Raw genomic sequence first — 22044 nt, 5'->3', positions numbered from 1 at the left:
CTGTACAGGGTTTCCGAGGCTGTAAATCTTTACGGGAGCAGAACGCCTCATCTTTCTCCTGCGGAACAGCTGGTAGTTTCGAACTGCTGACCTTTCGGTTCACAGCCCAATTTGTAACCACTACACTACCAGAGCTCCTTAGTCTTCACTGTAGCCGCATGGATATTATCCTATCACATACAGCATTGTACCTCATGACTGATCTGGATATGTTCTTTTTGACAGTGGATGCAACACCATTCCTCTTCAATTGGTCATTCCCTGCATAGTAAACCATGTGGTTGTCAGATTCAAAATTACCAAAGCCAGTCCATTTCAGCTCACTAATGCATAAGATATCAATGTTTATGAGTTGCATTTCATTTTTGACAATTTCCAATATACCTAGATTCATACTTCATACATTCCATGTTCTGATTATTAATAGATATTTACAGCTGTTTCGCTTCATTTTGAGTTGTGCCCCATAAGCAAATGAATGTCCCTTGGCTTTACTCCCACAGGCTTTACTCGATTCATGTAATTATGGTCAACTCTACTTTAAGGAGGCAGCCCTGTCAGTTTGTCATACTGTGGTGGCTTGTGAGTTGTTGTGATTCTGGAAGCTATGCCACAGGTATTTTAAATACCAGCAGGATCACCCGTGGTGGACACGTTTCAGATGAGCTTCCAGGAGGAGACAGACTAGGAAGAAGGAGAGATGAACTGCTTCCAAATATTTAGTCACTTAAAACCTTGTGAATAGCAGAGAAACATCTCCAATGTTAACCTTGTTCAATGTTAACCTTGTAAAACATCTAACCTAAATTTACTGATCTACAAAACAGAGAAAATGTAGGTTGTGAAGGTAAGCGACATTATGACTGTGTGTTAAATGACTTTGTTGTTATGTGCTGTGGAGTCAGTTCCGACTCATAACAAACCTGTACAGGGTTTCTGAGGTTGTAAATCTTTACGGGAGCAGAAAGCCTCATCTTCTCCTGCAGAACAGCTGGTAATTTTGAACTGCCGACCTTATGGTTCGCAGCCGGATTCATAACCACTATGCTACCAGAGCTCCTTAAGTGACTAGCATGCAGCAAATATGTAAAGAATGGTAACTTCTGTTCTAATTAATGAGTGGGGTTTATGTTATCTAGGAAATGCTGCTAGATTCATTCAATACTATAGTATTGTCTCCTTCAAATTATGCATTTCCAGGACACACTGATTGTTTATTATTACCAGATTTAAGATTTGGGGAATAATCTTTGATAATTCCCAAACACAAAGTCATTGCAACCTTTTAAAAACTCATAAATTACTAATGATGATAACAATAAAAGAAAGTTAATTATAATAGTAATAGCAACTTGTAGCTATGATTATACCTTTTTCCACTTTCAACCTCTAGAGCTCCATAAGCTTAAGCTACTCCCTTATCTATCTAGTCATACAACAGTTTTTATTTGAATCAGAAGGTACACAGTGAAGAAGATAGACACCATTTTCTTCCTCATGAAACTTTCATTCTAGAGCGGGGTGGGGAAAGCAAGTCAAACAAACAAACAAAGCAAGACTAACTACTTTAGTTGATGTAAATACTCTGAAAAAACAAAACAAACAAAAAACTCAATGATGAGTACATCAAGAACAGAAGGAATGGGGGTGAAGTCCTCTCTGAGAAGGCAACATTTGAGCTAGAACCTATATGTCAAGAGACTTTTGTTGTTGTTAAGTGAAATTGAGTTGGCTCTGACTCACAGCGACCCTGTATAGGGTTTCTGAAGAGTGTCTGGTGAGTTTGAACCTCAAACCAACCTTGAGACTGAGTGCTTATCCTACAGTGTCACACCAGGACTCCTGATAAGAGGCAACCACATGGTAAGGTCTGGGGAACGATATCCATGGAAGAGTACATACCAAGTGCAAAAGTTTTATCAGTGGGGAAGAACTTGGGGTTGGTGTGGCTGGAGTACTGGAACAAGGAAGAGTGGAGAGAAGATTAGAACAGGGTATGTATGGTAAGGCCTGTATGAGGGTGGACCCTGGGATCTGGAACAGATGACAAATAGTGGGTGTAAGTATTATGCTGGGTATCATAGAGACAATAGAGATATGGATGTGAGAATAGAGGAAAGAAGGCCAGTGAGGCAATAGGATGGAGTACTGAGTGGTAGAAGTGGTGGGAAGACTATACAGATTTAGGATATGGTATGGCAGCAAATCTATGGAGCAGTGTTCTGGGTGTTATTATGTGGATCAGGCAAGGAAAAGAATTCAAGAGCAGGCTGAGACTTCTAGTGGACCCTGGCCTTTTTAGTTTCCCTTCTTTTTTTATTAAGTCTTGGAGTGGTGCTGTAGGATAAGCACTGGACTAACTACTAGCCACAAGGCTGACAGTTCAAACCCACCAGGCACTCCTTAAAAACCCTATATTCATTGTGTCACTATGAGTCAAAACCAACAACCAGCACCGTATGGGGAGCGCAGTGATTCTGTAAGATAAACACTGAACTGTGAAGCCCTTGTTCAGCGATTTGAGCCCACCAGCTACTCCATGGGAGAAAGATGAGACTTTCTGCTCCTGAAAACACTTAAAGTCTCTGAAACCTATACAAGGTTGTTATGAGTCAGAACCAATTGGAAGGCACTTAGCAATAACAACTGTATGTAAGCACTTTCTGTGCATTATCTCATTTAATTCATCCATTCTACTTCACAGATAAAACCCTGAGACCTTGAGAACTTGTCCCTTGTCAAATTCACTGTGGGCTTAACTGTTGTTTGGCTTTTCCACTAGAGTCTGAATTTTCAATGTTCTGCAATAAATTTGATTCTCTGGCAGACAGGTAAACTCCTGACTCATCATGTTTTCCAGACCCTGGCATAACTGCAGCTAGATCCTGCAGTGGACTTTCATCCTCTTCCAGATAAACCCATTCTGATAGATTGTCTCTCACCAAAAAAGAAGTCATATCTAGGTTGTCATACTCAGCTCTGGGGGTGAGATGAGGTGCATTATTTAAGACTGGAAGAGGGCTTGTGAACTAAAACATTGACCATATATTGATTTGGCAACAAAATGAACATTAAAATTGGGGAGGGGTGTGGTTCAGTTTCTCCTGCCTTTACAGATCCCCTACCTTTGACTCTCCCACCAGCTGATGTGTGGAAGGTAAGATCATGAGGTTACTCTTCTTGTAGGTCACTAGCCTTGTGGCATTTGACAGTAGTGGGGGACACTTGGAGCCACCAAACAACAGGTATTAACAAACTGGTGTCTAGATACTCAACCCTGTCATGTCTCCTCCCTTCTACCCTAGAAGGCAGCAGAATTACCTCAGCTCAAAGGTCCATCCCTATCTAGATGTATAACTTTTGCATATTTTTCCTAATCTTTATTTCATTACACAGGAGCTGTTATTCAGTTCTTGGTTCACATGACAGTCTTGCAATTCACAAATGCATTAAGAACTTACTATGCGCCAGGCTCTCTGCAGCTCTGTAGTGACACTACAGGCATCAATGTGAACACATTTCAATTAGATTCCTGATTTGTCGGTATATGTATGGATTTTACTGATCACTAATTCCCGTTGCTGTCAAGTTGACTGCCTGACAGTGCTCCCATGTGTTTCTCAGTACCATTGTGCTCAGTCGAGTTGTCAGTGGCTGATTTTTTCTTTGAGAGCAGACTGCCAGTCATTTCTTTTGAGGTGCCTCTGGATACACTTCAGTCTCCATCCTTTCAGATAGCATTTTAGCATGTTAACCATTTGCACCACCCAGGGACTTTACAAGTGTGAAAAGTAATTCTTTTAGTTGCCTGGTGAATTCATTAGTCTTCTACTACACTGATGAAGTAACTGAGGTTCTGAGAAGCCAAGTATAACTTGTCCAAAGTCACAGAGACAATATGGTGTAGACTTCCTTTTTTCTGCTATAACTGCCGTGCAAATAAGGAAGAGAACCAAGGTCCAGCACCAGCATTTTCTTGGTGGGTTCTAGAGTTTAGTTGTTAGCTGTGGTCAGGTCGGCTCCCAGTACATATATGATGATGCCATGCACATTTCCTATTTTTGTGCCATCCCTTGATGGGTTGTGGGTCAAACCATTGTGATCCATAGGTTTTCATGGGCTAATTTTCAAAAGTAGATTATCAAGTTTTCTGTCTTCTTAGTGTGGAAGATGCCATCAAAACCTGTGCAGCATCATAGTAACTCACAAGCCTCCAACTGACAGATAGTACATAAAGTGCACTGTCCAGGAATTGAACCCAGGCCTCCCAGGTGGAAGATGAGAATTATACACTGAACCATAAAGCAAATTTATCACAAGATGGAGTGTGGGTTCTTCTCAAGTTCCTTTAACTGGTTCTGAGCTGCCTGAAGGAACCACTATGCCTGTTCCAGTTTCCTTAGAAGGGCAATTGGTTTGGTGAAAAAAAGCAGCTTAACCAAAGGTCTTCTGCTGCTGGAGAAACAGCAAAATGCTCAAGGAAACCTAGACTTTGGAAAAAGAATAAATGGGAACCCCAAAATTAATAGGCTTGCCCATGGCTCCTCAGACACCAAGACCCCGTCTATGTCCTCACTGGGACTCCAGGCAGCTATCCTCCTCTCCTGAATAATGAATTAGCTAGTGTCTAGAGTTTGTAAATAAAGCATACCAAGAGAACCAGCAATCCCAAAGTTGCTTAGTCTAAGGAATAGAGTGAAAAAGCAGAGTTTGAAGCAGTTGTTGTTTAGCAAAGCTAAGCATACAGTAATAAACACAAGACCACCACCGTAGTAAAACTTACCCAGTTTGTCCCAGTTCCTTCTCCTCCAACTGTGAAACTTTGTCACTTGGCAACACTTGGCAACAAGAGGCTTGAGACGCAGAGTAAATTAGCATAGTCTTGATGCCAGTCTACAAGGTAAAATGACAGGTCAACAATTGAAAACTTCTCTGGGATACCTCAATTTCCTGTCAAACCTGCTTCCATCTGATCTCTGGAATTCTGGATACTGAATTTTTATTCCTAGGTTTGCCTAACACTGGGGTGGGAGAGCAGTTGTGTTTGGAGTCCTGGTGGCACAATGGTTAAGCACTTAGCTGCTTTCTGAAAGGTTATCAGTTTGAACCCCACCAATGGCTCTGCAGAAGAAAATATCTGCTCCTATAAAGAAATGCAATCTGGTGAACTATGGAACGATTCTACTGTCTTATAGTTCTGACTTGTGATTTCACAACACACAGCATCTGAGGGGGACATGGCTCAAATATACCCTCTTATAGTATGCCTGGTGTGGTGCTGTGGGCTCAGCCCTGGACTGAAAGCCACAAGGTTGGCAGTTCCAACCTACCAAGCTGCTCCTTGGAAACCCTATACAGAGTTGCTATGCATTGGAACTGACTCGAAGGCACTGAACAACAGCAATAACATACCTCTTATAAGAGACAAAAATCGTAATTCATCCTGGTGTGGTGTTGTAGAATCAGTACTGGATGGCAAACCGCAAGATCGGCAGTTCAAACCTACCACTTGCTGCTCGGAAACCCTGTACAGGATCAGTATGAATCGGAACTGACTTGATGGTACTTAACAACAACAAAGAGTCATAAACTATGGTTTGGCTTTCTTGTAATTTGTTTAAGTATTTTTCTGCCTTTGGTTTTTGAGAGGGTTTCCTTTTGTAGAGTGGGAATGACCCAATAGCAATGGATTTGGATTTTTGGTTTTTATCTGTGTATTTAAATTGATTTAGTTATTGTTTTCTTTTCTCTTTTACACCTTGTTCACCCAACAAAAACAGAGTAACTATATAAGGTTTATAAAAGCATACAATTCTATAATCCTTTGTCCTAAATTAAAGTCCACATTTTGAATGAATGCACAATAATGAATCTGGAGAAATGTGCTTTTCCTCTCATTACGATTTTGACACCACCAAGAAAAAGGCTGCAATCAATATATTATCTGTACATTTGCAGTTTTTCCTTTTAGACTTGTCTTTCCTCGAAATTGTTGTTGTTGATGATGATTGCTGTCATGTCAGTTCTGATTCATAGCGACCCCATATAGGGTTTCTGAGGAGCAGCTGGTGATTTTGAACCACCAACCTTGCAGTCCAGTGTTTATCCTATAGTGCCATACCAGGACTCCTTGAAATTAGATCCTCAGAAATTAAGAAACTAGGCAAAAGCAAATCAAATTACTATGTAGTAATAACACTGTAGAAAAATTAGAAAATGCATATGCAAATAGAAAAAAAAGTCACTATTTAAAATACAATCCATCAGAAAATAAACATTTATCAAATATATAAAATAAAACAAATTCCAAAATTAACATAAACATAAAGGGAAAGTACAAAATCACAAACTAAATTATGTAAATTTTTAAATAAAAATGAAAACATTAAATTAGAAATCATTTATGCTATAATGATTTTAATACTTAACTATAAAAAATTTAAATTTTGTATGAATTCTAATTTAAATTAAATTAAATTTTATTTTGAAAATAAATGGAATTAAATGAGTTGGAAAGTGAAAATAATTGGAAAATTAAAACTTATTTGAAATCCTACTACACCGCATTAGGTTGTACTTAGAATTAGAATATACAAAAAATGCATGATTTAAAGTAGAAAATAAATAATATAAAATCATAAAACATAGATAAGTAAAAATAAAATCAATATTTCAAATAAGAAGATATATACAAAAAGTTTTAAATGCAAATATGTAAAAATTTATTAAAACTAAAACTACTCATAATTCCAACACCTGGAGGTAACTTTGGGTTGTATAACTTTCCACACTTTTAAAACATCTACAGCTTCACTTTTATGACCTAGAAATGCAATAACAATTCAGTAATGTTAGGCTTTCTGCTCCCTGCAGATTTAAAGCCTCAGAAACCATATATAGCATTGCTATGAATTCGAACCGACTCCACAGTACTTGCTTGTCGGGTTGCTATTGTTAAGTGTCATGGAGTCAGCTCTGACTCATAGTGACCCTGTATGGGGTTTCTGAGGAGTGGTTGGTGAGCTTGAACCACTGACCTCGTGGTTCAAACAACCTTGCAGTACAGCACATTAACCCATAGCACCACACCAGGACTACCTTTTAATCCAATCAGAAATCAGGTTCTGCTCTTATTTGGGAAGGTATGTGTGTCTGTGTCTGTGTGTGTATCTGTGTGTTTTTGTTTTATTTTCCCCTCTACATAGGGAAGACCTAATCTTCAGAGTTAGGATATTTGGGCTCGAGTTCCAGTTTTACCAAATACTTTCAACAGCTCAATTATGTTAGATGTTCACTGAGTTAGGCTGTGTCAGGTCATAGGATAAAAAGTCAGTTGCCATCAAGTCAACACAGAAACTCCATGTTTGTCCTAATATTAAGCTTCAAGGGTTTTTGATGGCTGAGTTTTCAGAAGTAAATCACCAGGCCTTTCTTTATGCAGGCAGCTCTGAAAGAGTCCAAAGCATGAGGTTAGCAGCTGAGTGTGTTAACCATTTGCACCACCCAGAGGCTCCAGGCCTTGAGTTAGGCCCCAACAGTCTATCACATGCTTAGTTTCTCACCCCATGCCTGTTTGCTATCTGTACATGGAAGTGACAGCTACTTCATGAGTCTTTCTGGAAATTAGGCAATAGATGAAAAGTCTGTGTGCAATCTATAAGATGTTAGTTACTAGGTATTATTATTAGAAGGTTTCTATATATTAAAGAATTGAAGAAAAACAGGAAGTTACAACATAAAAGTCAATACAGGATGAAATCGATGTCTGAAAGTGTATGCCTCCTCATGGGCTTTTATTGACCTATATCTGAAAATTAGAGTTCAAGTAACCTAAAATTGGTTTTCTGACTAGAAAAAAATGAAAGAGGGGATTATACTTCCAACACTTCTCTTGACTTCTCTTGCTGGAGACTATGAATCGGAACCTACTCCACAGCACCCCACTACCACCATGACCAAGGAGTCCCATGCCCACACCTGTGCTAGACTTACCCAGACCCTTGAGGGCATTTGATCTCAGGGAACACCTGTGTGTTTCAAGGCAGCAATAGCAACATTCTGAGAGAGTATACTGTCCCGTGTCAGTAAGTGGTAGAGGCAGGAGTCTGACCCAGGTTTGGCTAACTCCAAAGCCAGTGCTCAGTCTCACAAGGCCCCCTCCATCCCTCAAGAGAGCTTAATTTTTAGTCAAATGTACATCTTCTTTTATTTAAAACTCTAAAAATAAGATATTCACTTGGATAATTTGATTCATAATATTAAAAGCAATTATATACAGAGAAAAAGCAAGCCCTGGTAAATAGTTGGTTGTGAGTTGGGCTACTAACCAAATAGGAGTCCTGGTGTGGTGGTGTGGGTTAATGCGCCGCACTGCAAAATCACTTGAAACTGCAAGGTCGGTGGTTCAAGCTCCCAGTTGTTCCTTAGAAACCCTATCTATACGGGGTTGCTATGGGTCGGAACCAACTCAACAGCACTTAACAACAACAACAGCAGCAGTAACCAAATGGTCAGCAGTTTCTGAAAGAGAAAGATAGGGATTTCTGTTCTTATAAAGGTTTACAGCCTTGTATATAGATAGCAGATGATACAACCTTGCTTGCTGAAAGTGAAGAGGACTTAAAACATTTACTGATGAAGATCAAAGATCTATATAGAGTCAGAATCGACTCAGTGGCACACAACCACCATGTTCTTAGTCCTTCACAGTTAGCTCCCCAATTTCCTGAGAACTGTGACTCTTGCCCTGTACTCCATACAGACTTGGAGGTGGCCCTGTCCTCGCACTTGTAGTGGTGGTTGGGCTTCATAAAGCTGTTCCCACAGTGACTCCCAGGCTGTAAATCTTTATAAGAGAAGAAGGCCTCATCTTTAGGTGTGGATATAAATATATGTTAAAAATGTATTCTATTTATAGATTCAGATTCATAGATTTTTGTAAACCAGAACTCACTTTTGGTCTCGTATCTAAGCACTGCTGGGAGTGGTGTCTTTCTCAGCTGGGAATGAGGCAGATGGACCTTCCTTGGAGCTCACAGCCGGTGACATGAACAATGGGATGCTGTTTGCACACCATTCTCCTTGGTGACATCACAACAGGCCATGGATAAAATTCTAGAACCTTTTCTGAAAAGGAAGATGACAGAGATGACCTCTCTCTTTTCCTGACCCTTAAAAATTCTACTCCCCTGTCAAACTTGAAAATGAAGTAGCGAAATTAGCATGTTTCCTCAGGCCTTTACAGCTCCACAGGATTTAACACACGTCCTCCCTGTGCAACCCGGGTCTGTTGTTGTTGTTGTTAGGTGCCATCGAGTTGGTACCGACTCGTAATGATCTTATGCACAGCAGACCGAAACACTGGCCGATCCTGGGCCAATCTTACTACTGTTGCCAGGCTTGAGTCCGTCGATGCTGCCACTTGGCCAATCCATATCACTGGGGGTCTTCCTCTTTTTCTCTGACCCTCCACCTTACCAAACATTATATCCTTCTCCAGCAACTGGTCCCTCCTGACAATATGTCTGAAGTATGAGAGACGAAGTTTAGCCATCTTGGCTTCCAAGGAGCACTCTGGCTGCACTTCTTCCAAAATGGATCTATTGGTTCTTTTGGCAGCCCATGGCATTTTCAATATTCTTCTCCAACACCATAACTCTAAAGCATCAATTCTTCTACGGTCTTCCTTATTCACTGTCTAGCTTTTGCATGAATACGAGGTTATTGAAAATACCATGGCTTGGGTCAGGTGCACCTTAGTCTTCAAGCTGACATCTTTGCTCTTCAACACTTTAAAAAGGTCTTGTGCAGCAGATTTGCTTAATGCAATACATCATTTGATTGCTTGACTGCTGCTTCCATGAGTGTTGGTAGTTGATCCAAGAAGAATGAAGTCCTTGACAACTTCAATCTTTTCTCCGTTAATTAGAATGTTGTTTATTGGTCCAGTGGTGAGGCTTTTTGTTTTCTTGACATTGAGATGTAATCCATACTGAAGGCTGTGCTCTTTGATCTTCATCAGTAAATGTTTTAAATCCTCTTCACTTTCAGCAAGTAAGGTTGTATCATCTGCATATCATAGGTTGTTAATGACTCTTCCTCCAATCCTGATGCCATGTTTTGCTTCATAGAACCCAGCTTCTTGGATTATTTGCTCAGCATACAGGTTTCATAAGTATGGTGAAAGAATACAACCCTGCCACACACCTTTCTTGATTTTAAACCATTCTGTGTTCCCATGTTCTGTTCAAACAACTGCCACTTGGTCCAGGTACAGATTCCTCATGAGCACAATTAAGAGTTCTGGAATATTCATACTTCACAATGTTGTCCATAGCTTGTCATGATCCACACAACCAAAAGCCTTTGCATAGTCAGTAAAGCACAGGTAAACATCTTTCTGATATTCTCTGCTTTCATCGGACATCAACAATGATATCTCTGTGCTGGTCTGTAAAAGCAGGTTACCCTTCAGAGCTAGGAGGTATTGCACCAGCCCATATGGTGCTGTAAAACTAAATGTTCGACTGAGCCTTTGCAAATTACAGAAATACATTTAGACTCTTTATGACTCTACTGTTTTGATTTTTGAGGTTTGGAAGGTTGGATAAAATGGACCCAAAAAAAATTCTAATAAAAGGACATTAGAAAATAAAATGGGCTTAATTTCTAATTGGGAGAGAGTGTGCTTCCCAGCCCAGCAGTTGCTTTCTCTTTAAGGAAAAGCTGCTGTCAAGTGCAGAGGACTGGGAAGGCCTGTAACAGGCACTTTTTGGACAGATAGTGTGATGCTGAGGCTTTGATGGGAAGATGAAGAAACAACCCCTGCATCAGCACTTGGCCAGCCAGGCCACATGCAGTCTACATTCCATCACCTGAACTACAACTGTTATTGAGCTAAAGATAACTAGAAAGTCATGATATATTATATGAAAGAGGTTTATTAGAACAAGAATACTTGCCAAGGGAAACATGCTATAGGCAGCAGCATCTCACTGCGCTGACAGACTGACATGAGATTTTTCGACAACAATGTTGTGTTCTACAACAACATTTGTTTTGATTTCAAAAAGGAAGGTGGGCTTTCCTGTCTATGTAGTTCTGCTCTGGTGAGTCACGTCTGTCTCTCCTTTTCCCCGTGCTGCTCATGCATCTGGCATTCTGGGAGTCTAGGATTTCAAGATGAATTCCGTGATGGAGGCATCTGGGATACTTGACATAACCAGTTTTGTGTCTGTGCTGAAAGCTGGTTAAGGGGGAGATTCATGTGTAGTTGATGGTTCACAACTCCCGCTGGGTTGTTGAATAGGGAGGAAGGACTCACAAGCCCTGCTGGGTTCTGAACACAAAAGGAGATTATTTGTATCTTGACTGCCTAGCAAGGAGATAGATGTTTTTGTTTTGTTTATATCCTGCCACCTGCTAAGAAAGATTCTATCTGTTGTCCACATTCTGCTCCTCTCTTGCTTGTATTTGGAGGGTTTTTATTGTTCTATTGATCTTTTCCCAATGCCACTTTTCTGCTGCCCCAGTAATTTTCCTGCTTTTCCCTTACCCTAAAAACACCAGGTCCTTTATATGGAGTGTGATGTCAGTGGACATCTGTACAAGGTTGCAGCCAGCATGGGGGATGGTGGCATATTTGATATGATTTTATTTGGTGGAACATCTTGAACAAAGACCGGGTCTTGGGAGGAGAATACCATGGAGACAAAGAAACAGATCTTCAAAGCCAGTAATGAGTTCTGGCTGAGCAGAGGAGAAGTGCTTATCCCAAAGCTTGGGTCTGAGGCCCTGGAGTGATTGAGTCCAATTAACAAACACTCAAACGTAGCAACAACTGTGAGGTTGGCGCAGGCTCAGGCAGTTTTTCATTCTATTGTGTGTAGAGTCATTATGAGTCGGTACCAACTCAATGGCACCTAACAACAACAACAAACACTCCAGATAAACAAAGAAATAAAAGCCTTTATTAGTAGGAAGTTAACTTAAGGAACACCTGCAGCAAAGAGGTTGGCTTGGTGTCCAATGACTATCTTTTACAAGCAATATTTATACTCATTTTAACAGTATTAATTAGTTTCCAATGTGCAGGTGGGCTATAACCTTATAATTCTAACCTTCACATGAATTCACAAGGTGGTCATCGGTTCCCATAAATACATCATAAGGGGGTACTCGATTAACTCTCTCAGTGCATATGCCTAGATGGCTTCCCCTAATCAGCAGCTACACAAACAGGCTCCAAGCAGAACTTGGTGACCTGTCACATTCTAACAATAGTTAAAGCATATCCCTAAGAAGACAGGGCAGACTAGGACAGTGAGTGTGTAAAATGCTTTCAGGCAGTGCTGGATTATATTTACCTTTAGCAGGTGCTGTGAGGTAACACCCTGGACTGTAAAGTCAGTTTGAATTGCAATATCATCGTGGTTCAACCTTACCAGCTACTCCTCAGAAACTATACAGGGTTGCTATGGGTTGGGACCGACTCAACGACACAACAGCAGCAACAACAAAGCAGACTAGTTAAATTCTCCAAATGGTTACACTCAGGGTCATGCATACAGAATGACTACTCTCCCACTCTCAAAGCCACGGACCACACCCTTTCAGCCCTTCATTTTATTGAACTTTTCAGCTCTTGCCTACCAGCACAGTCAAAATGATGTTTCATCAGTTGAATGTGAAGTTCTTCCTTTTATCTATGGAAGTATAAATGGGTACAATTTTAAAAGAGAGGAATTTGATAGTATGGCACAAATTGAAAAGGCTCTATTTAATCCAGTCATGCCATGGCTAGAAGCTTTCTCTCATGATTACATTCATCAAGGAAGAAAGAGTTCTGTCCTTTGGCAGTCATGGAGCCCTGTTTGTGACAACAAAGTGCAGTATAGGCTGAGGGCCCAATTGATGAAGAGCACATTGGCCATTATGCTACTTGCGACAGGGACAGGAGTGAGCTCTGAGTGCTGGGAGCAGCTGCGCACCAGAAGCAGGGGGAAAACTGTATGTAACGTGAGCCCATGGATGTCAGAGATTTCAAAATCTATAAGCATATATACAGGAATTTAGTTAAACTGTTTCTAGAATAGTACACAAGCAACTGTTAATTATGGACACTTTTAGAAGAGTGAGGCCAAGAGTTTGGAGCTGTTGCCTTCCTGATTGCAGGCCTTCTGTGAATATTGTTGGCAGTGGTTTTCTTTTTACTCCCAGTTGCCTTCAAGTCCACTTTGACTTACGTTGCCCCAGTGTGTGCCAGAGCAAAACTGTGGCTGTTTACAGTGGCGATTTGTTTTTGGAAATAGATGGATAGGTTTGTTTTTTTTGAGGTGCCTCTGGATTGACTCTAGCCTCCAACCTGTTTAGCTAGAAGTTGAGCCCATTAGTCATTTGCACTGCCCAAAGACTTTTACCACGTGCATGTACTGTATTCATATTTAAAGGAGAAAAGAAAGCATAGAAAACAAGCTGTGGTTTTGGAGGCTCCGGGCTGTGGTTGAGAACAAGAACCCCAGCCTTGTCTCACATTTCTCTGGCTGCACCATATATTCTGTGTCACATAAATGGGGTGTTGCTGCAAAACTGTACCCCTGATTGGGCAGGGTAAAGGCAAGGAGAACATAGGCAGCAGTTTTGCTGCACTGGCTTGGAACTCCTCGGAGTTTGAGGGTGGGAAGTAAGAAAGTGGGGGGTGGGGGTGACTTTCCTGAAGGCCCTGCCCCACCAAGCCACAAGGCACCACACTTCTTCCCTTGCTCATGCCTTGAGATGGGTGCTCACCTTCATCATTTTCTCTTCCCAGGAAACACCCTGGCTCAGACAGAACCATGCTGCAGAAGTGGCAGGTAAGGCTACCCCTGTGCCTAAGGCAGCCCTCAGGAGTTAAACCAGAAAATAGCTCAGGACCCTATGATGAAAGAAGTATAAGGAGTACTCCACAAGAAACCTTGTTTGTTGTTTTTTAATTTGCCCCAAAAGTCTGAAATATTTCCCTCAGGAAATCCCAGTGATGAAAAGAGGTGCTTGGGCACTGGAGTCAGAGCTGGGGGGTGAGTGTTGTGTGTGTGCACACATGTGTGTGTTGCATGTGTATATGTGTACCTATATGTGTATTATGCGTGTATGTGAATGCAGTCAATGCCTCTGTGGTCTTGCCCTCGTGCTCTATCCATGAAGGTGTGTGAATGTGTGTAAGACGTATATAACACGGGAAGGGCGTGAGTGAACATTGTTCCAGGGCAGACACATGTGACTCCCAGCCTGTCTGAGGCTGACAGTCTTTCAAGGGTTCTGAGTTAAAGGAAGAGACCCCAAGGGGTCAGTCTTAGAGATCATGTGGCAACAAGAAAGTGGCTCTGGGTCCCTATTCCTGCAGTCCTTTCCCAATGAGGAGACCAATGGGAAGAAAGCATATAGGTCCCATTATCAGAGATGACAACTACATAAGACTCTTCCTTCACCTACTGGCCCTGTTGAATTTTTCCCAAATGCCATTCCTCTCTTGGTTTGAGACTGAGGGCTGTTAGGCATGGCCGTTATCCCACAATCAGGGACAGGGAACAGGCAGCCCTGAAAGTCCTGGAGGACACTCTTGGTGAACTCATTCCCTCTGAATTCAGTGACTACCTCTTCTCTGTTACCAAGATTTCCCTCAATTTATTATTTTTTAAATCATAAATGGGTCAATAATAAGTTAACCCACAACATTTGTGTATTTCATCAACTTTTGAGTATTACATCCAGCAGTAAACACAAAGGAGGTTTTAGCCTTGACTTTGGACTGCTAAGCTGTGCTCTTGTTTTCAGGCAGATTTAGCTTCCTAAATAAATTTTTGCAGTTCCTATTGAAAGTGTGTATATTCCTGAGTTGGTGTTGGCTGGTGGCCGAGATTCATGGGAGCAGCCAAGTTGACACCTACAGGAAAAGGGCTTCCTTTAAAGGGTTGCTAGCTAGACCTCTGTGAAGTTCAGACACATGTGATTTATGCCTTTGTGTGTGTGTGTGTGTGTCTCTTCTGGTAGAAAAGGGAAGTCAGCAATTTTGAGTATCTCATGTACCTCAACACACTGGCTGGGAGGACCTACAATGACTACATGCAGTATCCAGTGTATCCTTGGGTTCTTGCTGACTACACCTCAGAGGTAAGGGGGTTCCTATCTAACAGTGTGCAGGTGTGCTGAGGGTCTGGTACCAAGCTAGCCAGCACAGCCTAAGTGGGAAAGCAAAGAGTTCCATGAGGTTCACTGCAGGCCTGAGCCCCAGGGCTGTTATTGGTGCTCCGATTTCTCCATGGAGGTCTTTGACATTTGGATGCCTGGATACAGGTCCTGTAGGGACCACATGAATAGTACAGCTGCTAGCATCATACAGAGGACTGCTTGGTTTACTCACTTTCATGAAGATCCCCATATACTGAGACGCCACCATAGACCCACACTGGTGGTGAGTGTCACAAAGGAGGCAGGTGTGCTCTGGAATAAACATGAAGAGAAACAGAAGGAATTGCTCTTCCTGTAGACGGAACTGACAGTATGTGGGCTTCCCCAAGGCCTGGACTGCAATGCATAGAGCTAGGAGATGCAGAAGGCAAGACCAGACCATTCAGCTCTCTTGGTATCTATCCCTGGACCTCCGCAGGCAGGAAGGAAGGTGACACTGGGATGATCTGGTCTCTGAGCAGTGCCCTAACACCCTGGCTCTTACCATCCGAAGACATACTGGGCCATATGTATCAAAGGAAAAGTTCCCTGGCCAGTCCTGCATGGGATTACTTGAAAGGCTGATCCCCCAGATTTGGGAAATGGGGCTTTGACCTCTAAGCCTCACTTCAGACATTTAATGCAACTGCTTTTCTCACCAGCCCTGTATTTCTTCTTATCCTAATGACCCACCTGAGGTTGGAAGCATTTCAAAAATGAAACCCGCAAACCCCAGCTTTAACTCACACATTGCAGAGGGGTAGCTTGCAAGTATGTTTTGTTTAATGCATAGCCTATATTTTAAAAACTTTTTCTCACCAACATTTAAAAATTGGGTGATTTTTCATAAATATCTGGATTCCTAATATCTTTGGGGCAATCAGGAGATGTGGCAACAATGAAGCTCCATTCTTACCTGGCAAAATCTGCTAAAGCTGTTTCAGTCATCCCTTTAGATGATTGTACGTCTCCACATCCCTGTCATTTTCTGGGGTCTCACAAGAGACCTGGTGTACTCTTGCACCTACTTGGTCTCTACAGGTTTCTGAGATTGGGGCACTCACCCATCGGAGCTGGGATGGGATCCCTACTAGTGAAACAAAAACCAGTTACCACCAAGTTGACTCCAATTCATGGATGCCCCAGGTGTGTCAGAGTACAACTTTGCTCCCTATTGGTTTTCAATGGCTGATTTTAAAGATGGTTAAAAAGAAATGCTTTATTCTATAAAAAATACAGAGACTTGAGGACCATGCATCTTTTCTGCTAACATATAGAGCATCTTTGCTCCAAGAAAATGTCTCTGAGTATACCTGATTCCTGAAAAGTCTTCATTTCTCCAGTCTGCATCTCCAAGGACAGATGAAGGGAAGAGCAACCCATGTTTTCATTGTCTAGAAGGACATTGCCTCAGAAAATGAGGATGAAACCCTCATATTCTCTCCAAACAGATCCCTACTAACATCCTACCAAAATCAGTGTGATTCTAAGCAAGCACTCAGAACAAGAAAAGTAAATTACTCTGTAAGAGCAGGAAACAAACACCTTATAGACAACAGGGATTCTTTTAAAACTCTCTTTCTGGTAACTGGAGAAAATCTTCAGAGTTGGGTCAACTTGGAACAGGTTCAGTATGAACTCAATCTTTCCCTCCTCTTATTTTCCATCTCTCCCCTATTAAGTCTTTGTGGATCACTGATTCCACAACCATAAAACCCTTGCATGCCTGCTAATCACCAGAGGGGGGTCAGACCAAATGACAATAAACCAATAAAGAGAACCATAAAACTAAACAGCCTGACTCCAGAGTCTCTCTGGGCCCCTCAAGACTTGGGAGGGGGGGTGGCGAGAGTAAGGGACAGTGAGGGAGGAGTTAACTCAACTGCACATTTCTGCCTTCTAGACATTGAACTTGACAAACCCCAAAAGTTTCCGGGATCTTTCAAAGCCCATGGGGGCTCAGAGCAGGGAAAGAAAGCTGAAATTTATCCAGAGGTTTAAAGAAGTTGAGAAGACCGAAGGTGGGTAGATTACAGCTCGATTTTTCTGAAATATCTGAATGCCTGGAAACGCTAGTTGTTAACAATTTAGTCATTCTCCTAGCAGTGGCATTACTAGAGAGGTACAGTGGGGTGGACCATAAGCGATGATACTGTCGGAGGTCTATACAATTTCTGTGCAGTTTCTCAGCAGAAATTTATTATTTTTATGGAAATACCCCTACAGTTAGTTAGAACAGCAAAGACATTTTTATAAGTCCAGTTTGCATGTATCAATAGACCTACCAGGCTATGGTAATTTACTTTTAGGACTCCTGGTATGGCGCTGTAGGATCAGCACTGGACTGCGAACCCCAGGGTCTGCAGTTCAAATCCACCAAGAGCTCCTTGGAAACCCTATATGGGCACTCTATGAGTCAGAACCAACTTGGTAGCACTTACCAACAATTTACTTTTTGAACCTTCTAATGTTATCTGGTCAGAACTGTCATTATTCCCCAATTACAGTGACACTTTGAATCACATGATTTCGTCTGCACTTGCTCCATGCACACACTGTTTTTGTTGCTGCCAGTGTTTTTATAGTTACTGATTTTGTCAAACTATCAGGTGTTTTAGGTACAATAGTATGGTAATTAGTATTTGTGTACCCAGTTCAGCAGGGTTTTTCTTTTTTAATGAAGCAGTAATTAAAGAATAAGGAGAAAATCAAAACAGGTTCCCGCTCAATTAATAATAATGTTGTTGTTAAGATCTGTCAAGTCAGTTCTGCCCTATAGTGACCCTGTATAAGGTATCTGAGGAGCAGCTGTGACCTTGAACCTGGTGGTTCAAACCAACTATACAGTCCAGTGCACCAAAACTATACAGCACCACACCAGGACTCCAATAATGTTGTAACGAATGTATGTAGATTTTACAGAAGAATTTTGGTGTCTGGTGACCTTGTGTGCAACAGAACAAAGTGCTGCAGGACCCTGCATCGCCTTGACAGCCACCAATCTGTTGAGTACCCTGTTGTGTACTAACCCTCTGACTGAGGGTCTCCCTTGCTCTAGCTCCACAACACCAAACTTGATGTCCTCATCCAGTAACTGACCCCTCCTGATCCTGTGTGGAATGCAAATCAAATCAGACAGTGTTCTGTCATGATCCAAAGGTTTTCAGGGGCTTATTTTTGGAAATAGATCACCAGACCTTTCTTCCTAGTCTGTCTTAGTCTGGAAGCTCAAGTAAACCTTCTCCACCCTGGACGGCCCTGTCAGTACTTAAACTACCATTGGCACAGCTTCCAGCATCATAACAACACACGAGTCACCTCAGTACAAAATAATGACAGACAAGGTTGTCATGTGTTTTCCAATGTACCGTGGCTTATTTAACAGGGAAGAACATTTAAATCAGCAATTTGTGCAAGATCACAAAGCCTATAAATGGCAAGACTTGCATTTATTTGACTCTAGAACCTATTTCCCAGACTCCCAAAACTTTACAAGTTTTGTCATACCCACGGGCCATCTATATTATTGTTGCCTTTTGTTTTCCTTTAGGTCTGCTTGGTTCTTAGACTTCAATATATGTATTTTTAAAAGAAGTTTTATCATGCATTTGATAGCTATATTTTTTTCTGAAAGAACATATTTAAATAAAAGACATGTACTTATGAACTGTTAAGGAGCTCTGGTAGCATGTTGTTGTTGTTTTGTTGTTAAGTGCCGTCGAGTCAGTTCCAACCCATAGCGACCCTGTATAGGGTTTCCAAGGAGATGCTGGTGAGCTTGAACTGCCAAACTTGAAGTTCAAATAGTGGTTACAAATCAGGCTGTGAACCTTAAGGTTAGCAGTTCGAAACTACCAGCTGTTCCATGGGAGAAAGATGAGGCTTTCTGCTCCCATAAAGATTTACAGCCTTGGAAACCCTGTACAGGGTCACTGAGTCAGAACTGACATGCAGCTGGGGCAGGTACTCCCTGTCATTCAGTGCTGCAAGCTCTGGCTACAGGCATCTTCCCCTGGGCTGTCCTGGCTCAGGCTTTCCCTGACGAGGGCACAATGCTGGCAGTTCCCATTCAGTCCAGGAAATGAGAAGGTCTGTATCTCCTCTCACCCTGGGGCATCACTGACCCAAACTGTCGTCTCTGCCCACAGAGAAGAAAACTAAAGGAGCAAGAGTTGGTGGTGAAATTGTAGGCATTCTGGGTCTTCTACATACCCCTTATGTGAGCACTACCTCACCTAGAGTCCTCGAGTCTGACTTTCCCAGGGTCTGAGTCTTCCCTACATTCTTAAAGGCAGAAGCCTGGGGACTGGGTGGTGTAGCTGCTGGCCTTGAATGAGCTTTGCACCCTATGGTGGCTACTGACCCTCATACAATGGCCTTCAGATGCTCTCAGAAGTTGGGCCTGTGTATGTGTGTCTGCGCAGCATGGGTGAGGACGCAGACCTCAGGGACTGTCCTGTCATTGCAGGAGACCTCACCGTTCAGTGCCACTACTACACTCACTACTCCTCGGCCATCATTGTTGCCTCCTACCTGATCCGGATGCCACCCTTCACCCAGGCCTTCTGCTCTCTGCAGGTAAGCACACCCCCTGCTTCCAGGTGCCAGGCTTAGGGATGGAGGGCACCTTGCTGCTAGAAAATCCGTCTTTAGCCCAAGAGTACCACTTCATGTTTTTCCTAGGGTGCTGGGACAAACCCCCCCTCGCCACCCCAGCAAGGCAGGTTGCTCTTTTTAGCTACACCTGGATATCTGCCCAACAGAATCTTGTAAAAAGAACTTTAAAACATAAGGAACAAGAGATATGAAAGAGAAAAAAACAAAAAAAACTTAACCTACGTACATTTTAGTGGAAAAGGGAAAGCAGAAGTTTGCAAAGGTAGGTGGTCAAAGATTAGAAAAACAAAGACAAAATGAAAACAATGAAAAACCTATGACTCAAGACATCAGAATGCATTAAAGCTAAATACAAGTGAAAAAGCTTAAAAAGACAAACAAAATATTTGAAGACTAGAACAAACAACTTAACCAAAGAAAGAACCAACCCATAAACAAACAGATCTTCACACCCTTAATGTTGCTAGGTTTAGCAAATAAAATACAGGATGCCCAGTTAAATGGAAATTTCAGACATACAATGATTTTCAGATTAAACAATGGTTTATACTAACAAGTTACTGGTTGGCTATCTGAAACTTAAGTTGATCTGGTCCTCTTGTATTTCTCTGGCAACCCTATAACCAACTATATGTGAGCCAGTGTTGTTTCCTGAATGGGTGAATGCCTCCAAGGCAGGGGAGCATTCCTGGGACAGAGTCCCTCATGGGCAATGTTGTGAGGGCAAAGATTAGCAAGAGACTTCCAACCTCTCACTCTTCCTCTCCTGACAGTTTGCATTCTTTTGCGCTCTCTCTTTCTAACCCCATCTACTAGGATCCTGATTTTACAGTACCTTTTATTCCATGGGCAAAGCTTATGTGGAGAGGGTCTTTGGTAGCTCAGTGCAGCTGGCTGGCTCAGCCAATTCCAAAGTGAATAGATCACACTGCCCAAGTTTATGGTCTGGCCTTACACTGGTCCAATGGAAAGGAAAGCATTCACTTGGAGTGGGTAACAGACGAAGGCAGGGATAGGTAGGCATGACAACTTCAAGAACAAGTACAGACTTCAGGAACTGTGGTTGGGTCTCACCTCATCAGCAAGGTGGCACTCATAGGACCCTGGCCCCTCTGGGTCAACACTAACACCAACTACTTGACCCTGGGCAGGAATAATATAGATAGGGCAAGGCACTTTTCCTAATCAGGAGCAAAACCCTACTGTCTTTTGTTTCTTGGCACAGCCGTCTTTGTACTTTATGGCAAGCTTTGTCTAGACATTGTATAACCCCCTCTCCCTGGAAATTCACTCAAAAATAATAAGTGTACTTCCCCTGAGTCTTTCTCAGGCAACAAGCATTTTAAGTAAGTTTTGTTTTGAGAAAGAATGGTCCCAGTGCTTCACCCTATGCCAGGAATCCCATCCAGATGTTGCTCATTAATCCACAAGAAATGATCATTACCATTGATGATGATAGTAATAGCTTCCATTGCTGCTTTTCACCGGGGGCTCGGGAGGCTTTTAAAATGTCCTCTTTCCCCCTAAAACGAATGCATTAAAGCCAGAACCCCAAGAATCACCTGTTGCTAAAGGTCTGCTTCCACTGGGAGGAAGGAGAGAGAATGAAACAGAAACAGTATAGGCTATGGGATTGGTCAGCTCTAATCAGAGCATGAAGAGACTGGTTCAAGATCATCTTCTTTGATTGAAGCCAATTCAGGACAGTCTGAACTTTCCAAGTTAGCCTGAGCCAGACTAAACAGGTGTGCTCTGAACTTTCAAGGAGATTTAGGTTAAAGCCACTTTTAAGTGAATCACAATTGGTTTAGACAAGTTTGGTTTGTTTGTAACCAGACCAAACTGGTTTCAGAGGCTCTAAACCAGGGTGACTGAGCTCTGGTGATACAATGGTTAAGCATTCAACTGTTAATGGGAGATTGGCAGTGCAATATAAACCTAGTGGCTTATATTGAAAAGTTATTTATTGTCTATCTGAAATTCAAGTTCAGCTGAACCTTCTGTATTTTATCTGGCAACCCTACACCAGTTGCTCCCATAAAGACTGTTGTTGTTTTTGTTAAGTGCCCTTGAGTCAGTTTTGACTCATAGCAACCCTACATAGGATTTCCCAGGAGCGGCTGGTGAGCTTGAACTGCCAATCTTGCAGTTCAGACCAACTTTGCAGCCCAGCACATTAACCCACAGCACCACACGAGGAATCCATAAAGATTTGTTGTTGTT

General features: G+C 42.0%; 1 protein-coding gene across 1 annotated transcript in view; it reads left to right on the top strand.

Moving 5' to 3' along the window:
• The window catches only part of WDFY4 (WDFY family member 4), a 561873-nt gene that overhangs the window by 452436 nt on the left and 87393 nt on the right, over positions 1–22044 (top strand). Inside the window, exons 47-50 of the mRNA XM_006874619.1 lie at positions 13808–13850; positions 15028–15147; positions 17108–17225; positions 19673–19782. Coding sequence (XP_006874681.1) covers positions 13808–13850; positions 15028–15147; positions 17108–17225; positions 19673–19782 — 391 coding nt within the window. The remainder of the gene's footprint in view (positions 1–13807; positions 13851–15027; positions 15148–17107; positions 17226–19672; positions 19783–22044) is intronic.

This window comes from Chrysochloris asiatica, unplaced genomic scaffold (genome assembly GCF_000296735.1).
Source record: "Chrysochloris asiatica unplaced genomic scaffold, ChrAsi1.0 scaffold00289, whole genome shotgun sequence".
Taxonomy (NCBI): domain Eukaryota; kingdom Metazoa; phylum Chordata; class Mammalia; order Afrosoricida; family Chrysochloridae; genus Chrysochloris; species Chrysochloris asiatica.
This window is presented reverse-complemented; position numbering and strand designations above follow the sequence as displayed.